This window comes from Electrona antarctica, assembly GCF_951216825.1.
Source record: "Electrona antarctica genome assembly, chromosome: 18".
Taxonomy (NCBI): domain Eukaryota; kingdom Metazoa; phylum Chordata; class Actinopteri; order Myctophiformes; family Myctophidae; genus Electrona; species Electrona antarctica.
In genome coordinates, this window is record NC_136799.1 from 21,330,315 (window position 1) to 21,349,097 (window position 18,783).

Here is an 18,783-nt window from a genome sequence, read left to right on the forward strand (position 1 = left end):
AATTAAATTAAGTTAAGTGCAAGGAATCAGGATATATATAATCAATCACAAGAAGTTTTTAGTTTTTTTTGCCAATAGAAATGCTGAATAATACAATATAGTTGACTGCCTGTTCCACTTGGCAGGATCAGAATGAGGACATTCATGTTTCTTTTCATTATGGGACTAATCTACAATCAGGTTGGTCACAGTTTTAGCACATTAAAAAAACATTGGTGTTCAAAATTGGAATGTTTTCCTTTGTTAGACATTGATTTAAACTTCATCTATGTCTTTTCTAGGCTTCTGCGCAAGGTGGAAAAAATAGTTTGAAAGAAGTTTATCAATTATAATCATATAATTATACTTACAATTACTTTAAATTATATTCCACTATTTCATATATTTGAACTTTTTGTGTGCATCTTTTAGGCAACTCAACACAAGTATACTATACTATTCTAAGTGTTGAGGAAAGCGCCATCAGCAACATAACTAAAATACTCAACGCTTTCAGTGTATCTAACTCTGCAATGCGTGTTGATGGCCTTAAAATGACAACAAGTAAGCTATGTGTATTGCTGTAAATTCTACATTCTATTCCTCATTTTGACTGAGAATGTGATAAACCCAGTTATTAAATGCATAATTTTCTTTCTTTTTAGAATGTCAGACTCTCGGGGATGAATTGAACTGTACCTGTGAGCCAGATCACAGATGGAGCACTGAAGTTTGTGAGTCTCACCCCAAGTGCTGTGGGGAGAGAAATTGTACTTTTCCAGACAAAACCCCTCAAATGTGTTATACAAACAAAAGAGGTATTGTGAATAACATATATTAGGCATACCGTTTGTGTGTGACTTTGTGCTCATCCTCACTTTCCAAGTTTCTATTTGGGGCTTAGATCTCAAGGTTATGCCCCTGCTTAGATGGTAGGGAATAACTATAGTGAATGGAAAGTCCCAATAATGGCACCTATGTATGTATAGTGTGTGTGCGTGCGTCAGTGTGTGCGTGTGTGTGCATGCGCCTTCTTACATAATTGCTGACTACTGAAACTAACATTATTTGTCCTCTTAGTTGTTATCACTGGCTCATGCAGACTGCATAAGGAAAAATATTTCGACAGCATGAGAGACGCAAACTCTGAAAAATTTAAGAAGCTGAGTAAAGAGCTGCTAGATCAGGTATGCTGAAGCTCAGTAGTTTCTTCTTTGTTGTTGTGAGTGACGTTCATTTTATCAGACACACAACTGTCTATAACCCATTGAACTTGTAACCATGTTAGTTAGACCGTGTTAGACCGACATATTTTTTCAATAACTTTATTTCGTTTAATCTTTAAATGTATATATAAAATGACTCACACATTAGAAGGACAATATCAGTCACTAAAACTAGGGACAAAAGTTTTCAATTAGTCTAACTAATTAGTCTAGGTTTGAAATTCAAGGGGTAGGCCTATGTGTTTTAAAATGAAATGCCCCTTTAAGTGAATGAGAGGTAGATAATTATTCCCTTGGGAACTTGAGGTGACAGAATATTTTAAACCCAATTTGACTTTGTCGTACACAGTGTTGTATGCCAAACATAGCCGATCTACAAGCACAAAATGTGTAACATAATCAATACAGTCAGCAAAATAACCACAATAGTAGGAAGATTTAGCATCAGAACACATTATAGGCAAATAAGGCAATACATCTCAGAAGAATCTCTTAAATTAATGCAAATACAAACATAATGTAAATATTATTTATCTTTTAGATGAAACCCGTGTACAGCACTTTGAAAGGATTTGACACTTTGAGAATAAAAGAGTTGAGGTAGGCCAAGCATTTTTACAACAGAAAGTACACTTTGTAGTAGTTTGTCTAACTTGTTTTCCATAGCTAACAGAATTGTTGATTTCTATCTCCATTGTAAGGCGTGGATCTGTGATTGCAATTTTTGAAATTACACTTAATTCTGATGTCAGTTCTGAGGAACTGGCCAAAAAATCTGAAGAGTTGGAACGTGTAATCAATGCAACTTTTATACTGAAGACAACCGGTAAGTATGGAGAACTATAGCATATAAATTGCAATGAATTAGCAATCTTATCAGAAAATATAATTTGTTTACTAACATCCGAAGTAAACCTCGGAGTCTCAAAAAGAGGTTCTCAGAATTTCTTTTTAAGATTTTTCTTTTCCTGTATGCCTTGACTTAGGTTAGATGATTCTTCTTCACTTTGGTTCTCATTCTCAATGCCATATAGAAAAAAATCAGATTTTGAAGTAGGCTACTACTTCCTCATGCAATTTGTATGGTTTACCTTTCTTAAAGTTAATCTGGAAAAAGCCAGCTGCAACTCTTTTCAGTTATTGTTAAATGTTAGCATATCGTTAACATTGGGTTCATTGTGCGCATTTTCCCACAGGTCATGTTCAAATGTACATGCCATCTGGCCCTGTTTACGGTCATACCAAAATTAACTGCTCAGTAGAGGAAGAAATGGATCCAAAGCCACAATGGACCCTGACAAAAACACATAGGACAAAACCGACACAAATATTTAACATAACCAATGGTTCAGAGTCTGTCCTGACATCAACAACCAGGAGTGCTACACTCACACTGAACGACCCATCGGCAATCTGGGAAGGTACGTGCATTTAAGCTATAGGCTGAGCTCTGAAGCAGGTTTGGACTGGAACAACATGTGAATGCGTGTTTCCAGTTCAAATCTGCTTCGGACACGATCAAAGGAAGCTATCTGAAAATGAAGTGCAACTGGACACAGGCATGCCACCTTCTGAAGACTGGGACTACAGTTATGCACAGAGCTAATTTGGGGGTCCTTGACATAAAGATGTTTGAGAACCACTGATATAATACTACTCATAGTATTTTCAAGAGGCAATTGAAGTTCAGTCAGGAGTCAGGAAAACTCATGAATGGATAGAATATTTATTGAATATAAAATTAGCAATATATAGTTTGGCAATGAATTGGATGTGCTTTTTAGGTACTCAGATCAAGCGCAACAGTCCCCATTGGGACTCGGAATCCCCCGTACCTAAACAGCAGATCCAAAACGACAGGTGGTAGCTGGGGTGGAGGAGGGTGAGCAGCAAAAGTTTAAGCAGACAGCAGTGCAGCAGTATCAGTGTGCAACAGCAAGCAAGCAAATTGAGCAGTGCAAACTTCCAGTTTAAACAGCCAGTATGAAGATGGAATGAGTGTGTGATTGGATGAAGTAAATCATGTGAATGAGAATGCTGAAGAGGCCCAATTAACGGCCGGCAGCAACCGGCCGGCGGCGGTGGCTCGAACCCGGGCTCCCCCAGAGTTAGTGTCGAAGTGTCCTTGAGCAAAACACTGAACCCCTAATTGCTCCTGATGTGCTGGTTGGTGCCTTGCATGGTTTCCGCTGCCATCAGTGTATAAATGTGTGTCTGAATGGGTGAATGTAATGCACAATCTATGTAAAGCGCCTTGGATAAAGGCGCTATATAAATGCACCATTTACCATTTACAGCAACTGCACTGAGTTTCCTGACTGAACTTGCTCTGCGCATGTCTGTGACAGGCGCGATACTCATATATTCTATGTAGAGGCATTGATGAGACCTAGCTCTGGTCCATACTCCATAGCTCTAATGCCGTCGCATTTAGAGCTATGTTACTGTCGACTTTTGGCGCTCGCATAAATGCAGACCAGCCTCTCATCTGTAGCGTAAATATAAAGAATGTTTTACCTACTCACCAATACAAAGGCGGCTTGTGTTATTAGAAAGCCTACTTTCCTTAGTGGACGCACTCTGAGCCCCCGGCCCCCACCACACGTATAAAATGCACTTTTTAGCCAGAAAGGGGGTTTTTTTCACCGGAAGGAAAAATCCTGTCTATGAGGTTTTCTCTTGGCAATATCGGTAGAGGGCGCAGTGGAGTAACAAAGTATTTTTCTTCCGGTGGAAAAAATCTATTTATGCGAGCACCGGAAGTCGACAGTAACATAGCTCTAAATGCGATGGCATTAGAGCTATGGACCAGAGCTAGATGAGACCTATGTTATCTGGATTATTATTAACAAAACTCTTTCCCTTATTTTGTGTTTTGCTTCAATCTACAGGACTCTTAACATGCACCTTCAAACCAACAAATGGTTCTGTGGATATATTTCACTCAGCCAGTAAAACACTGGATATAGCAGTCCTGCCAGACATTGACATCATCAGTAACCCTCAGTTCCCACTCTGTAAAATGGCTTCAACAGAAGAAGTTATGGTTGCAATTAAATGTGAGATAAAGAACAACTCTGAAACTTATGATGTCCAATGGGGAGGCTCAGGAAACAAAACAGAATTAAATGTAAACGTTTATGGTAAGTGTGTCATCACACATTCTCATGCTCATTGATCTTGATTTGTTTTCTTTTCTTTAATTCATCCATTCATTAAAACCAGTTGAAATGTATATTTTTATTTACTGACATGACAAATCTCCATCTGTCTACAGAAGATGGAGACCGAGTTACGTATGTAGCGGAAACAAAAGTAGGATGCGAGACCGTGGATGAAGAGCACCCAGCAAATATAACATGCATGTTCAGTAACGGGATGCAAAACAGAAGTGCTTGGCTCAAAATTGAAGTCATTTACTGTATGTTTCATTGCTTCTACTTATCAACATATTATAGGTCACATAAGTTTTAAGTATGTTAGTAGGAAATAATTAATGAATCAGAATATTTGTTTTTCTTAAGTAAATAAAGTAAATAATTTTAACTGCTGGTATTATTATTATTATTATTTTAACAGTTAAACAACAATATTGTGAAGAAGAGGACGACTGGCCAAATACCAAAGTTGACCATACTGCTAGATTGAGATGTCAGGAACGTCATGGAGAAAGATTTAGGAAATGTGAAAACATGGAACCTGCAAAGTTTAAGGATGAGCTATCACAGTGTGTGAACATTGACCTATTTGATATCCTTGAAGACACAACAGTAAGGCCTACTTTAAATTCCATTCATTAATTTGCTAAGTACTGTAACTCAGACAATGGACAATTGGACATGCACTTTCAGAAAATGTAATAAATCATAATTGTTTCTACAGATTCTTGACAAAGGCCTTGGAAGTCTAGAAGAAAATGCTGGAAAAATATTTTATCGTCTCAAGAATTCCACTACTGACACAGAGAAAATAAACACTTTTGCTAACGTGAATGTCTCTGTTAGCATTCTCTCGAACATGCAGAAAATGGTATCAGATTACACATACAAAGGGACAGTATTGGATGTAAGTTAAGCAAATGTAGATGGCCTATTACCATGCTTTTCATTATCATCACTTGTACATTTGCAATTCAACTATATTCTCTTTTCTTTTCAGGACCTTGTTGAATCAGCAAGTAATATCCTTAGTGACTCGCTTGAAAAATCATGGAAAGACGACCAAAAAAATGTCAAAGAAAATCTGTCAATGGCTGAAAGATATTTACACTCAGTCGAGGGACTGATTAATGCAACAACTATAACAGGTGTCAATGTGAGTAAGCCAAACGTAGAATTAGTGGCGTGCAACAGTACCCAGGAGTCACATTGTACAAACACAGTGTTCAACATCACTGTCTCTGTGGAGAACTCAGGTTCCAGCCCTGTGAAAACAGCAGGGTTTAGAAGGCTGGGTGAATACCTGCCATCCAAGAACCAAGAGAGTGAGATTAATAGCATTGTTGTTTCAACAACTGTTGACAAGAACCAATCTCAATCTCTGGTAAAAATACACTTCCATTTGATCAACAAAAGACCTCGTAACAGCGAGATGCAGTGTGTATCATGGAGTGAAAGTGAAAGACAGTGGACTAAAGATGGCTGTACGTGGGGTGGTCCCACTAATGAAGCACATTGCGAGTGTGTTCATTTGTCCTCTTTCGCCATCCTCATGTCCAAGGACCCACAGTACGTTCCAGAGATGGATAAGATAACCTATGTAGGACTGGCTTTGTCCATCATTTCCCTTGTAACTTGTCTGGGAATAGAATTGGTAGTCTGGAATGATGTCATCACAACCAAAAGCTCATGCCTTCGCCATACTGCACTCGTCAACATCTACTTGTCCTTGCTGATTGCAGATTGCAGTTTCCTCGCATCTAGTTTCCCTGACAAAATTACAGAGAATTGGTGTCAGATATTTGTGGTAGTAAAGCACTTCTGCTACCTGTCCATGTTCTTTTGGATGCTGTGTCTGAGCTTAATTCTTCTACATCAAACCTATTTCCAGCTACATCAGCTTACCAAAAGAAAGTACATGGGCATCTCATTTTTTCTGGGTTATGCATGTCCTTTCTTGATTGTTGCAATCACATTCATTACCAATGGCAGTGGTTCTGAAGGCCTCTACTACACCTCTGAGACATGCTGGCTGATTTACTCTGGGCTCCTGAAAGGGACTGTACATACATTTATTATGCCGGTTGGTATAATTGTGATGTTCAATATGTTCACTATGGTGTTGGTAATCTTGAAGCTTTTGGAATCTCCCGAGGGTTTAACAAGTAGCCTTCGTGCTGAAAAAGCAGCTTCCAAACACATCCTGAGGACAGTTATCATCCTGACTCCAATCATTGGTACGACATGGATTTTTGGATTTGCCGTATTTGCTCTTGACCTCACATATGGAGTCATTGCTTACATTGTCAATTACGCCTTTGCCCTGCTGAATGCATTCCAGGTATGATCCTGAAATCAACAAAATCATGTTCAAGCAAACCTAGATATATGCGTGCATTGACCATGTTCACATGGCGGCCATTGTTATTACATCATACAGACCCTGTTTAGTAACATGTCATGTTTTAGTTTGTTTTTGTTTTTTTTAGGGTTTCTTCATTTTGCTGACAACATCTTTGGCAGATAAAGCGGTAGAGTGCCATTAATTTAAACATGGTTTAAACAATCATGGTCATTGAAAACATGATGCACAAAATATTGTTAAACATTTTTTTTATTCCATTTAAACAGATACGAGATGCGCTGATGAAGCGTGGTAAAGCTCAAGTGAGTCTACAATGCTTTAAAATATATTTTAGATTTAACACGACAGCTGATCTTATCCTGTTCATTTCAACTCTTTTCCCTAGAACCAGTCACAAAATACCAAGGACTCCATGAATCTTAAATCAGCATCAAAGAAGAAATGAAAACTGGTTAAAATCTGTGTACAATATTCCACTACATTTTACTCTGTCTGTATCTGTCAATTAAATGTTGCCTTATAGGCCTATAATCATTATTTAAAGAGATTTTTGTACTGTTGTTTTTGTTTTGTTAATTTATATGAAACCTGTAGCTAAATCTTCATTACGGCATACTGTATACTTATCTCAGGATCTCAGGATTTTAGTGGTTTTGTTAAAGATATGGTTATTGATAAAGGCTTTGAGTAATATTTTCATACCATGACCATACACAAATCTGATGCATATGGTCTGTTGAACCAACAGTTTTGTATTACTGTAAAGTACAGTTAATATATTGAATTTGTCATCAGGAAAAAGGGGGGGGGGCATGACTTCCACTACTACATTTCAAAGGCAAATATTGTGCTTTTGGCTCTGAATTTGTGTGTGTAACTCCACCATGTCCGCAAACTAAACTACGGTACTAATGTTGGAGTGAATTTCCTTGCTAAGTCAGGACAAATTCAATTTCAAATTCAATTTATCCCTAAGCAAGCAGGTAGGCTCTATTAGCTCAATGGTAGAAATGTCAGGACTTACAGTAAGTGATTTTATTTTGTTAAAATAAGTGTTAAATATATGTATATTAGGGTTAGGGTTAACAGTGTTTGTTCAGTAACAGGGGGTCTCCCTATCTCTCCAGCTCTTAAGTGGACAGAAAAGTGATCAATTTTCAGGTTGGGATACTAATTTCATCCAATTTATTTATTTATTTTAACAAACTGGCCCCCGTAAAATCTGAATCCCCCCCCCGCCCCCCCCTTTTTTCCCCTCACTGTATATATTTCTTTTCCCTTTTTACCTCCTTTTTGATGAATTCCTGTTCTGTCTATAGAAGTGTCTATTTGTACGTCTCTAAATGTTTTGATGATTTGAACATGGTGGACCCTGTTGGAAACAAGTGTAATGCTTAATTGGGTCATCCACTCACAGTTAACAGCCTTTGTATTGAGTTTGTGCTTGAAATGTACTGTAATTCTGCAAACTGTTAATAAATTCTTCAATCAATCAATCAATCAATCAGGAGAGAAGTCATACAGGGTACAGTGGGCACTTAGGCGCTTTATTATTTAATAAAGCTTCTGTATGAAATATAGTGAAATTGGAAGTGATGACACAGAAATGAGCAGACCAAATTGGAACATTGAAGCTGATAAATGGGTACTTTCTCCTGATTGGATGAAATTGGCAACGCACCTGAAAATATATGTTGTTTATATAATAGCTAAACAGATGGGGAGACCCCTAGTAAACAAATATAGAGCTTTAACAGTTTAACACGCACATACAAAAAACACTTACCCTTTTAAGTACCTATTAAAAGCGAAATACTGGTTCTGCCCATTCTTCATCGGTGTCATCCACAGAAATGTCTTCATGTGCTGCCATCTTGTGGTAGGCTTTGGACTCTGACTCAGCACTGCAATATAAACAGAAGTACTAGTCTACTACTGTCTAATTGATTTGATATACATTTGAAGGTTTTGTATTTTTAAGTAGACTAGAGAAAGAGCAATTGTCACATGAGGTTTTTAGGACAATTAAAGACCATTTTCATGGCCAACATTACTTTGGAGAGATATGACGAAAGTAACCATATTCAATGTGTTATTTACTTTTGAAGAAAACGAACACAGTTCTCATGTCCATATATTTCGGCTATCCTGACAGGTTTGTCGCCACAGCGGTCCTCCTTGTCTATAGGGGCATGGAGAGAGTGGAGCAAACGCAACACAGCCAGTCGCCCTGCCTCTGCAGCAAAGTGGGCAGGTGTCCATCCTTGATCGGTCCTGAGGCAGGACCTGGCTCCGTTTTCAATGAGGATTCTAACAATTTCGGTGTGCCCTGAAACAGTGTAAAATACAGTTGTCTTGTGTACAGATACAAAACAATGAATTAATTTAGATAATTAGTTATTTCATTTTGAGCTAAATTAATTAAAGTCAAGAGGAGGGCATAGCGGCCTATCCCGTGGCACTATACGCTACCTTTCGCTGCAGCCCAATGGAGAGGCGTCTTGTAGTTCCAATCAATGTCTCTGTGATTGAGGTTGCATTTATTTTTTCTCATAATTTCCTCAACTACATCAACATCCCCAGCCGCTACTGCCTGGTGTAACTCTGTCATTTCTCAGGGCGAACATGTTGCCAAGCAACGTATCAACAAGAGGGTACCAAAGTCTGGATGGATGATCCCATGGCCGGGGACATGGCCGAGCTGTGATTGGCTATGGATTTGGTTGTCTTGTCCAGAGTAATCTAGTTAGACTAGAGTGGCGACACTAGCGTTGACTCCCAGCCATTGTAACGCGAAAGTGCTCATTCTCTCTCAGTGGGATAGTTCCAAATAATTTCCAATGTTTGGAATACGCGCTTTGCGGCGAGATCAAAGCGTGTCGCCACTCTTACTAGATTACTCTGGTATTGTCAACATGCACATAACGTCCTCTATGCATGATAGAATACAAAACAGCAGAATTATTTCTATTATAGCCTAGTTGACTCGTCACATTGGCTAAAATCAGCGTTTTCAACACGAACTACAATCCCTTCTACACTAGACTACAGTAATTGGTCAACTCAAGATGCTGCTTCCCACGGCGGGTCGGTTTGGTTCACTTCCAAACTAAGGATGTAGGCTATTGCCTCCCAGTGGTTAAACTGAAATGAATTCTTAGCTTGCATTAGTAATTACAACCCAGGCCTAAATAAATTACTATATGCCTACACTAGGGTGGAGGTCATTGAACTTGGTGGTGGTGATATTTGTTCAAATAGATAGCTAGGCCTAGATTCTGTATTTTTGGTTTTACCTTTATTATACAGGTGAAATCCCATTGAAATACACAATCTCTTATAAAAGGGAGCCCTGTGGGTATGCAAAGTTGCAACTTAGAAACATTTACAGAAAAAAAAAAAACTATTTAAAATAAGTGCAGTCAAGACAAATAGCGCACACCAAAAAAAAACATTCAAGTAGAGAAGCAGGTTCACTATCCGACAATGGCACATCGGACTAAACTGTTAATGCCCACCATTGCCAAGTCATCCTTTTTAAATCTATTAAAACCCATTAGGACTGACGCAGATTCTAAAAAGGCCTTCTAAATACTGAAATAAGACTTCTGAAAACGTATTAATTCAAAATCAATTAATAAAGTACAAATCATAAAAAAATATTTATTCAAAAGCATACCCGTCTGAAGTGAGTGGTGCTTTTGTACTGTACTGTACAAGCCCTCCTCCCTGGTGTGTGTCAGGCTGCACAGCAGTGACACTTGGTGAACAAACACTATAACGCTATTACTGTGCTCCGACAGACGGACCCAGTCAGCGACACATTGCTGTGCATTGGAGTCGCTGCACCACTCAACTGGTATGCTGCCAATATACTGTACATACAAGAACGCCACGAGGAGTGAAACACCAAAAGGGGTTCCCGTCCTGAATGGGACAAATGTTTCATTTGAGAGACAAACAGGTTTCTCTCGCTCTCTCTCTCATTATAAAAGTAATTTATAAATAAATCAAGTCTCTCCAAATGTAAATTACCGTTACACGTTGTGATACCAATTTTGTCCAAACAGGACAGGGAACTGAAATTGTAAGTGATGGCAAAAAACATTTGAATCTGATGAATGATCTGTTGAGTTCTCCCTCCTCGTTGGATAATCAAAATACATACTGGGGGGAAAAAACAAGCTCATTTAACTCTGCAGATAGGCAACTTTATTGACAAATTGGAATCAGTCAGTGGCTGAAACGCATTTACTTAAAACAATACTTATTAAAAATAAAAAAAATGGCATGGCCAGGTTGCGTCAGCTCAGCAAATCCCGACAATTTGTGTATTCCCCAGTCAATGAAATGGTCAGGGTTCAGCTCTGAAAACAATGAACAAAAACTTATCAAATATACAGTATATATAAACTATACATTCTGAACACAATGGAGTACTATATGTATTGTATCCTTTGTAATTGCTGGTTTCTCCCATTTTCAACATGAATGCATACATATAAAATTGTATTAGGCATGAAACTCAAATTTGGCTTTTTTTTGTTGCCAATATCCGATATTGTCCAAACCTTAATTTCCAATCAACGGACAATATATGCTGGATTTTTCACCAAAACCAATGTCAGGTTCAGGTAACATCACCACATGTGGAATTAACACATTATGATTTGTTTATTTATGATCTACTATTTGTGATGCCCCACTGGATGCAGTTCAACAAGGCTTTCCTAATATAAACATTCTGAAATGCTGAAGCCTATATGTAAACATTACATTTTTATGTTTCATACCAATATCTCTACTGTAAACCTGTCAGTCAAACCTAATATAAAACTACATTTTCATCACCTGCTTCCATGGTTGTGGTTCCAACATTCTCATCCATGTCTTGGACCCCATGATGATGCTGCTAAACCTGAGAAAACAGAACAAGAAGGTACAGATAAGACAAACTTTATCTCCCAACTTTTTAATCATAGGAATGCAGTTCAAAATAAATTGTTACAAACATACAAAATCAGATACAATCAGCCAACAAATCTGAAATAAATAAATTGTAGTTTCAGAAGCAACAATAGATACTGTATAGTTGACTGACCTGATTCAGGATGGCCGTCTGCTGCATCATCTGTGGAAGACACTTTCCAGTATTTTTCCATCAATGTATTCACATCCATCTTCCCAAGCTCAATTTTCACAATATATTGAGGAATCCCACTCTCAACATTATCCTCCACATGCAGTGCCGTCAAACTGAGCCGTTTATCAACAATGAGCTCATAGAATTTATCTACAGCACTGTCATCCCAGGTGCCCTTGGACTCATCAAATCCTTCCAGAGAGCACACAAATGCTTGTGGGGCCCTCTCCAGCAAAGTGGTGGGGACTGACTTCACATCCTTGATGTCAACTTCAGACTCATTTCCATAATCAATAAACAGGACATATAGAATATTTCCAGTTTTGCGAATGACCTGTGCTCGGTACCACAATTTGTCCTCAGAATAGAGCGCGAGACAGGCACTCCCAGGTCCCAGGGTCTCCAAATGGGACACATCCTGCTGTCCTGCTTGACCCAATTCCTGAACCAGACTACACACACTGTCCAGTTCCTCAGAGTTGGCACACTGACACCAGAAGTAGTAGGGTGCTGCTATGGAGGAAGAATACACCTCCTCAGTCTTATGTAGAGAAATGTTTGGCTTATTGTACCTACAGGTCACATTTGCTTCAGGGCATTTAACCTGTGTCACTTCTGACTCAATTGGACCACTTCGGACTAATGTGTTTGCCAAACTAATACCTTGATCCTCCAACCCGATGTCCCAAGTATTTCCCATCTCCTTAATGAATGTGCATGCAAGTGGATTCTCCGTTATGGCCTTTTTAAATTCAGACACTGCACCCTCATCCCATTGTACATCATTGTTGCATCCGCCCTCAAGTGTGCAGGGAACACTGAACCTTGGACTCACTGCAAACATCTTGTCAAGGTAACGTGTCTTGAGACATGATACTGCCAATTCATTACCGTGGTCTATAAATTCAACAGCAACAACGTTGTCTTCAAGTTTGTGTTTGACAACTGCACGATACCAGGCATTGTCCTCTGGAAATTCTGTGAGAACCAAATCGCCAATCTGCAGGTCACTAAACTCTACTGGTGTGTCACAGAATGACTGGGGTTTGTTTATTTTCTCTTCCAGATGGTATATGTCATCTTCTTCATTTTTCAGATGAACAAAAAGACTGGAGGGATTGTTGAAATGAGACAGATACACCTCCGTCACAAAGCCTTGTTTAATGAGTCTTGGAGGCAAGTCGTTAATTCTGATATGCCTTTGCTTGTTAGCTTGTTTTCCATGTTCATCTATACCCTTCATACCTTGTGGCACAGAGATTGACGGTGTGGACTGTCCATCCGTCCTGGCTTCACCTTCAGCACAGACTCCATTACTGCTCTTCATACCTTGTGGCACAGAGATTGAAGGTGTGGACTGTCCATCCGTCCTGACTTCACCGTCAGCACAGACTCCATTACTGCTCTTCATACCTTGTGGCACAGAGATTGAAGGTGTGGACTGTGCATCTGTCCTGACTTCACCTTCAGCACAGACTCCATTACTGCTCTTCATACCTTGTGGCACAGAGATTGAAGGCGTGGACTGTCCATCCATCCTGACTTCACCTTCAGCACAGACTCCATTACTGCTCTTCATACCTTGTGGCACAGAGATTGAAGGCGTGGACTGTCCATCCGTCCTGACTTCACCTTCAACACAGACTCCATTACTGCTCTTCATACCTTGTGGCACAGAGATTGAAGGCGTGGACTGTCCATCCGTCCTGACTTCACCTTCAGCACAGACTCCATTACTGCTCTTCATACCTTGTGGCACAGAGATTGACGGTGTGGACTGTCCATCTGCCCTGACTTCACCTTCAGAACACATTCCATTACTGCGTTGGACTTCATTTTGTTTCACAATCTCCCTTAATGGTGGCACAGTCTCTTGTTCGTCTCTTGACACAAGAACTATAGTGTGTTTTTCGCTGTAAGAGGGGTCGTGTTGACCCTTATGGACTGGGCCAGCTGGTTTCCGTTTTACCCTCGAGATCCTCTCTCTGACTTCTTTGTTGATATTTAGGCTACCATCATAGAGTACAATTAGCAGCTTTCCACTGCGGTCTTTTGCTACCACCGATATGGTGAAGACATTGTTGACAGCATGATAACCAAACCATCTATTGACCTCATCTGGCACCTCTTCTGGTACCTCAAACAGTGCGAGTCGAACAGCCTGCACAGGAACAGATTGGACTGTACTTGCTTGGAGAGGAATGGGAAGAATATCAGATTTGTTTACCACGAGGATGTCACCATAATCTACAAAACATACCTGGATGTTTGGATGCGTTGCTGTAATTTGACCTCTGTGCCACTGATTGTCAGTGTATTTGGCAAAGCAAGGGGTGTCGAGCATTAGTGGGTGAGCTGTGTGTTGCGGCTGGTTACACAGCTGCTGAATCTTTCTTGACAGTTTATCAAAACAACTGGCATTTCTGTTCAGCTGGCAATAGAAGTGATGAACAGTCTCAGAACATGTTATCCACACATCTTCTTTCCCTCCCACCTCAATGTTATCTGTACAGTACTTGTATGGATCACACACAAGCAGAATAGGATCCTCCTTGACCAGATTTTCTCCAGGGGTATGGCATCTCTCAGGGTGTGGTTGTTCCCGTTTAATTTGTGCTTCTTCTGTACGCACTGCCATCTTCATGAAACATCTGTTGATGTTTTCACTGCAATCTCCATAAAGTGTCACATAATAGACACCATTTGGTTCATCAAGTTTCTCAAAATGGGCAGCAACAGACTTGTGCAGGATCACCGATTTCAGGTAATCGACTTGCTCTACCGTCCATTCCACATCCTCTTCTGCTACTCCATGGAGGCAACAGCGGAATGTTACTACTGGCATCCTGAAGAATTTTCTATGTAGTGGTCTGATGTTGCATACTGGGACAACTTCACTCCTTCCATTATCAACATGCAACACTTCCACAGTGCCATCACTTGTCACAATGTCATGCTTTAGCAGAGAGCGATACCACTTGCCGTTCGTACCTTTTGCTGCACATGGAGCACAACAGGCCCGTGGCTGTCCCTTCACAAGATTTAATGTCCCTTCATAGTACTGCTGAATCTGCACCGATACCTTCCTGAGCTCTGTGGAGAAAATTGAGAGTTGGACAAAGATGTGCTGTGTGTCACTCATCTCCGTAACTTCAACACTTTCAAATGCACCCATTTGCAGTTCTGGGTAGAAATACTGCTCAAGTTCCAGGTCAACATCGCTTGATTTTTCCTCTGGCTTTTGAGCACTGGCCTCAGAACCCCCTCCTTTTGGTGAACGCTGAAACGAAAGGACAAGGCTTTTAAACTGGTCTGCTGGAATCTTCTTTGCAAATCCACGTTGACGTAATTGCTTAGAAACAAGCGGAATGTTGAGGACAATAATTCTATCTGCCATCAGTACATCTTGAACAGACCCACTAATTGTCTTGCCAGGTAAGGATTTCAAAAATTTATCTTTTTCAGAGCAATTATTCTCAAGGAATTGAACATTAGCAAGAACGCAGTACTCCATCTCAGGGGTTAGAAGAAAAAAGTCATCTTGGCCCCATGCCAACATGGTACTTGTGGTGATGTGGTCATGTCCCTCATCAATGAGAAAGACATTGTAATTTTGCCTGTGAACTGATTTAATCCGAGCTCTGTGCCATGTTTCACTTTTCTGTACCAGACACAGGTCTCCAGGTTTTCCTTCCGACTTACAGAACCGCTGTTTGGGATTCTGAATTTCACTTCTCATTTGTTCATAAACAGGTTTGCGTCCATCATCGATGTAAGCCCACAAGAATACAAGACCAGAGGGGGTTAAGTTTACCCGTGTTATAAGAACAGACACTTCCTTGTATGGTGTTGGAAGCCCAGGAATTGAACACATTTTCAGGCCATAAAGTTTCACCTGAAAAAAAGCAGAAAGACATGGATTTTTACTTTTATTGGAAAAATACACTATTCATGAGCTAAATTGCAAAATGTCTACCAGTTTATAATAAGCAGCGATTTACACAAAATCTATACTTTGATCCACTCAAGTATTTAATTCTGAAACGGCAATAGCTAAACGGATACAACTTTTGTGTTCAAGCAATACAAATAGAAACTAAATGTTCTGATGTCATGTGTGCTATTGGAAGTGGTTGTTGATATATTTAACTGGTGGGTGGGCCTAGGCCAGGTGTCTGCAATGTTTTTCAGGCCAAGTAACCAACCCTTAACTGAGAGATTGTAGATCTGCCATTTTAGGCAAATGTTCCCCCCAGAATAGGGATGCTAGGGTTCAAGTGGTATAACACAATATTTAACTGGTGGGTGGGCCTAGGCCAGGGGTCTGCAATGTTTTTCAGGCCAAGTAACCAACCCTTAACTGAGAGATTGTAGATCTGCCATTTTAGGCAAATGTTCCTCCAGAATAGGGATGCTAGGGTTCAAGTGGTATAACACAATTTGGCAGTCCCCCTGCAGTAACTCTGAGGAACCCCTGGGTGTATTAAATACATCTATGCTCTATATTTTGATAGTACTGATTGCTATAGAGCAATGATTCGCAAACATTTTTATCTCAAGGACCCACAACATGGTAGGTATCAGGTCATGGACACCCATTTGAAAATATGTTCTACTAGGGATGCACATAAGATGCGTTGTGAGCTTTTTGATTAGTCAAAGTATAAAATGGGTTAAAATGGTTTGATACATTTTGCTAGGGAGCCCCTCTCGGACCCCTGGGGGTCCCTGGACCCCACTTTGAGAACCACTGCGAGTGTTCAGTAACAGAACCACTGCCACTGCGAGTGTTCAGTAGGAGTCTCGCTCCCCATCTGGCCGTCTATGGCTTCAGTAAACAGAAAATGCATTTTCAGGTTGGCATACCAAGAGATAAATCTTAGGGTACAGGATTGACCATATTGCAGACCGCATCCATCTTGTCAGCAAGGTGCCAACTACTGTAGGTGCAACCAAAGAGATTCTATATAAAGAGACGACACTCCCATTAAGTCCCATAGTAACAATCAGTGCCCCCGCCATATTGGAGTGATGAATCTGATGATGTATTTTACAGTTATTTCAAAAACATTTAAAAAAATCATGCTGTACAAAACAAGTAGTTTTTATCCTATTCTCTCGTATTGATTTACTCATTTATCATATTTAGCAGAAATATATATATCAGAAATTCAGAATGTCAGGGTGCATGTGTGCACACGCGACCGTGCATGTTTACATGAGTGTTTGAAGTGTTACATAGAAAGAGCTGCCGCCATGTTGGAGTTATGCGCTATTCCAAATATTTAAGGACTGTCGTGATGTCGTCTCTTTATAGAATCTCTTTGGTGCAACTTCCCATTCATTCAACAGAAAAGTTTTATCTAATTAATTAAACAATGTCAAACTCACCAACATTGCAGCTGCTTGAATTATCCTCTTTAATCTGAATGCTATGTTTGCAGAAATCCACTGTACAGGTAGCCATGTTGTGAGAATTTCTTGACAGGAAGTAGCTCATAACATGTCTACGGTGGATTCTTATCAAAAAAACTTTACAGATTGAAAGGATAAATCAAGCTTTCTATTCCGTACAGCTGCCTGCAATGTTGGTGAGTCTGACGTCGTTTAAACAATACCGAAGGCACGGGTGCCTACCTTAGAGTAGGCCTAACTAATACCCGCCCGAGCAAAAATGTTAACATCCGTGGCCAAGGGGTGAGCACTTTATTTTAAATCTTAACGTTTATGTAGATGTTGTAAATAAAGCACTGTGTAAAACAGGGTGAAGTTGTCATGTTTCAGGGCCTGCCCTAGCTCGGCCTGCCCGAGACCCAGAGTTGATGTGTGCAATTTCGAAAACAGGCGGAATCTGGATTTTGACAGAAAGTAGGTCGGATTTTTATGAAACAAAAACTTGACCGATACAAAGGATAAACCAAACTTTCCGTACAGCTGCAATGTTGGTGACTGGTGAGTTTAACGTCGTGTAGGGCAGGCTAATAATACGATCCGATAGGACTTTTCTGTTTCAATGGCCTCATCCCGCAGCATCTATAATTGCTTGCGGCTACACACAACCACAGTTGTTGCTTTCATATTCACATAAATCTGTGCACATAATAGGCCTATATGCCCTCTACTGTAAACATTCTAACATCCGATTGTGATTTCCTATGGACTAGTTAGTTGTATTATAGCCTCTATTTATTTTATTTTCCTCACCGTTTGATGTAGTAGGCTGACGTATCTGTTTGCTCTTCTTGGGCGGCGCCGCTTTACCGAAAGCCACACTTCTGTTTGTACATTCTCCTGTGACAAACCTAATTAGATTTAATTGGAACCAGATGGCAAGTAACCTAGATGGCAGGGCGGTTCAGGCCGGACAGGTACGCGAAAAGGCGTCATTCTCTGCATCGGCAACGACGCCTTAATTAGGCTACACTTCCAAGTTCCAAAGGAAGCGGGCTCAGAATGATGTTGTTGGGCAACTTATTATTAAAACGTGACATGCGTGATGATCGCATGCATGACTGTGGAGTGTGGATATATGCACCATGTGTTAAAAGAAGTTCAAATATGAAAGTGTATGTCCCAAAACGGGCAGTGCGTGTGGGTGACTAGCTGTGTGTACACACGCACGCACGCGCGCGCGCACACACACACACACACACACACACATGATTTTCTCTGAGTACCTTAATTAATTTATGCCTATTTGGAAACATGAATAGCCTACTTTTTGAGTAGCCTATTTCCTTTTGTATATACTTTATACACATTACATTCCAGTGGAAAATATTGTATGTTTTAAGCCCACTACCTACAAATATTTGACAACTATTACTATACTTTACAGATTTGTTCATACTAAATATATGTATGCTACAATGTTACCCAGCAGCACATAAAATAATTAAAACCACCCCCACC

General features: G+C 40.0%; 3 protein-coding genes across 4 annotated transcripts; 1 reads left to right on the plus strand and 2 right to left on the minus strand.

Moving 5' to 3' along the window:
• Positions 1 to 490: 490 nt before the first annotated feature.
• On the plus strand, positions 491 to 7,325 carry adgrf3a (adhesion G protein-coupled receptor F3a). The gene is made up of 14 exons (XM_079528011.1): positions 491 to 543; positions 645 to 797; positions 1,060 to 1,166; positions 1,747 to 1,805; positions 1,907 to 2,031; positions 2,402 to 2,626; positions 4,097 to 4,348; positions 4,483 to 4,626; positions 4,785 to 4,975; positions 5,088 to 5,270; positions 5,364 to 6,704; positions 6,853 to 6,894; positions 6,995 to 7,030; positions 7,114 to 7,325. Exons 1-14 carry the CDS (start codon positions 513 to 515, stop codon positions 7,171 to 7,173), a joined length of 2,949 nt encoding a protein of 982 aa, XP_079384137.1. The 5' UTR covers positions 491 to 512; the 3' UTR covers positions 7,174 to 7,325.
• On the minus strand, positions 6,089 to 9,339 carry ankrd66 (ankyrin repeat domain 66; the record flags this gene model as incomplete). The annotated part of the gene is made up of 4 exons (XM_079528012.1): positions 6,089 to 6,132; positions 8,515 to 8,632; positions 8,829 to 9,057; positions 9,201 to 9,339. 3 exons carry the CDS (start codon positions 9,337 to 9,339, stop codon positions 8,530 to 8,532), a joined length of 471 nt encoding a protein of 156 aa, XP_079384138.1. The 3' UTR covers positions 6,089 to 6,132; positions 8,515 to 8,529.
• Positions 9,340 to 10,917: 1,578 nt separating this feature from the next.
• tdrd6b (tudor domain containing 6b) lies at positions 10,918 to 18,227 on the minus strand. 2 transcript variants are annotated; one of them, XM_079528873.1, is made up of 5 exons: positions 18,076 to 18,227; positions 15,686 to 15,766; positions 11,830 to 15,151; positions 11,580 to 11,646; positions 10,918 to 11,095 (listed from the first exon to the last, which is right to left on the minus strand). In XM_079528873.1, exons 2-4 carry the CDS (start codon positions 15,743 to 15,745, stop codon positions 11,609 to 11,611), a joined length of 3,420 nt encoding a protein of 1,139 aa, XP_079384999.1. In that variant the 5' UTR covers positions 15,746 to 15,766; positions 18,076 to 18,227; the 3' UTR covers positions 10,918 to 11,095; positions 11,580 to 11,608. The 2 variants fall into 2 exon arrangements, with proteins under 2 accessions (XP_079384999.1, XP_079384998.1); XM_079528872.1 differs by having other exon boundaries at positions 11,830 to 15,766.
• Positions 18,228 to 18,783: the final 556 nt, after the last annotated feature.

Excerpts from the sequence above, each read along its gene's own strand:
- adgrf3a (XM_079528011.1), top strand. The coding sequence starts at position 513 with ATGCGTGTTGATGGCCTTAAAATGACAACAA. Across the intron at positions 1,806-1,906 it reads TTGAGAATAAAAGAGTTGAG|GCGTGGATCTGTGATTGCAA; the intron begins GTAGGCCAAGCA and ends CTCCATTGTAAG. Across the intron at positions 6,705-6,852 it reads CCCTGCTGAATGCATTCCAG|GGTTTCTTCATTTTGCTGAC; the intron begins GTATGATCCTGA and ends TGTTTTTTTTAG.
- tdrd6b (XM_079528872.1), bottom strand. The coding sequence starts at position 15,745 with ATGTGTTCAATTCCTGGGCTTCCAACACCATACAAGGAAGTGTCTGTT. Across the intron at positions 11,647-11,829 it reads AGACGGCCATCCTGAATCAG|GTTTAGCAGCATCATCATGG; the intron begins GTCAGTCAACTA and ends CTGTTTTCTCAG.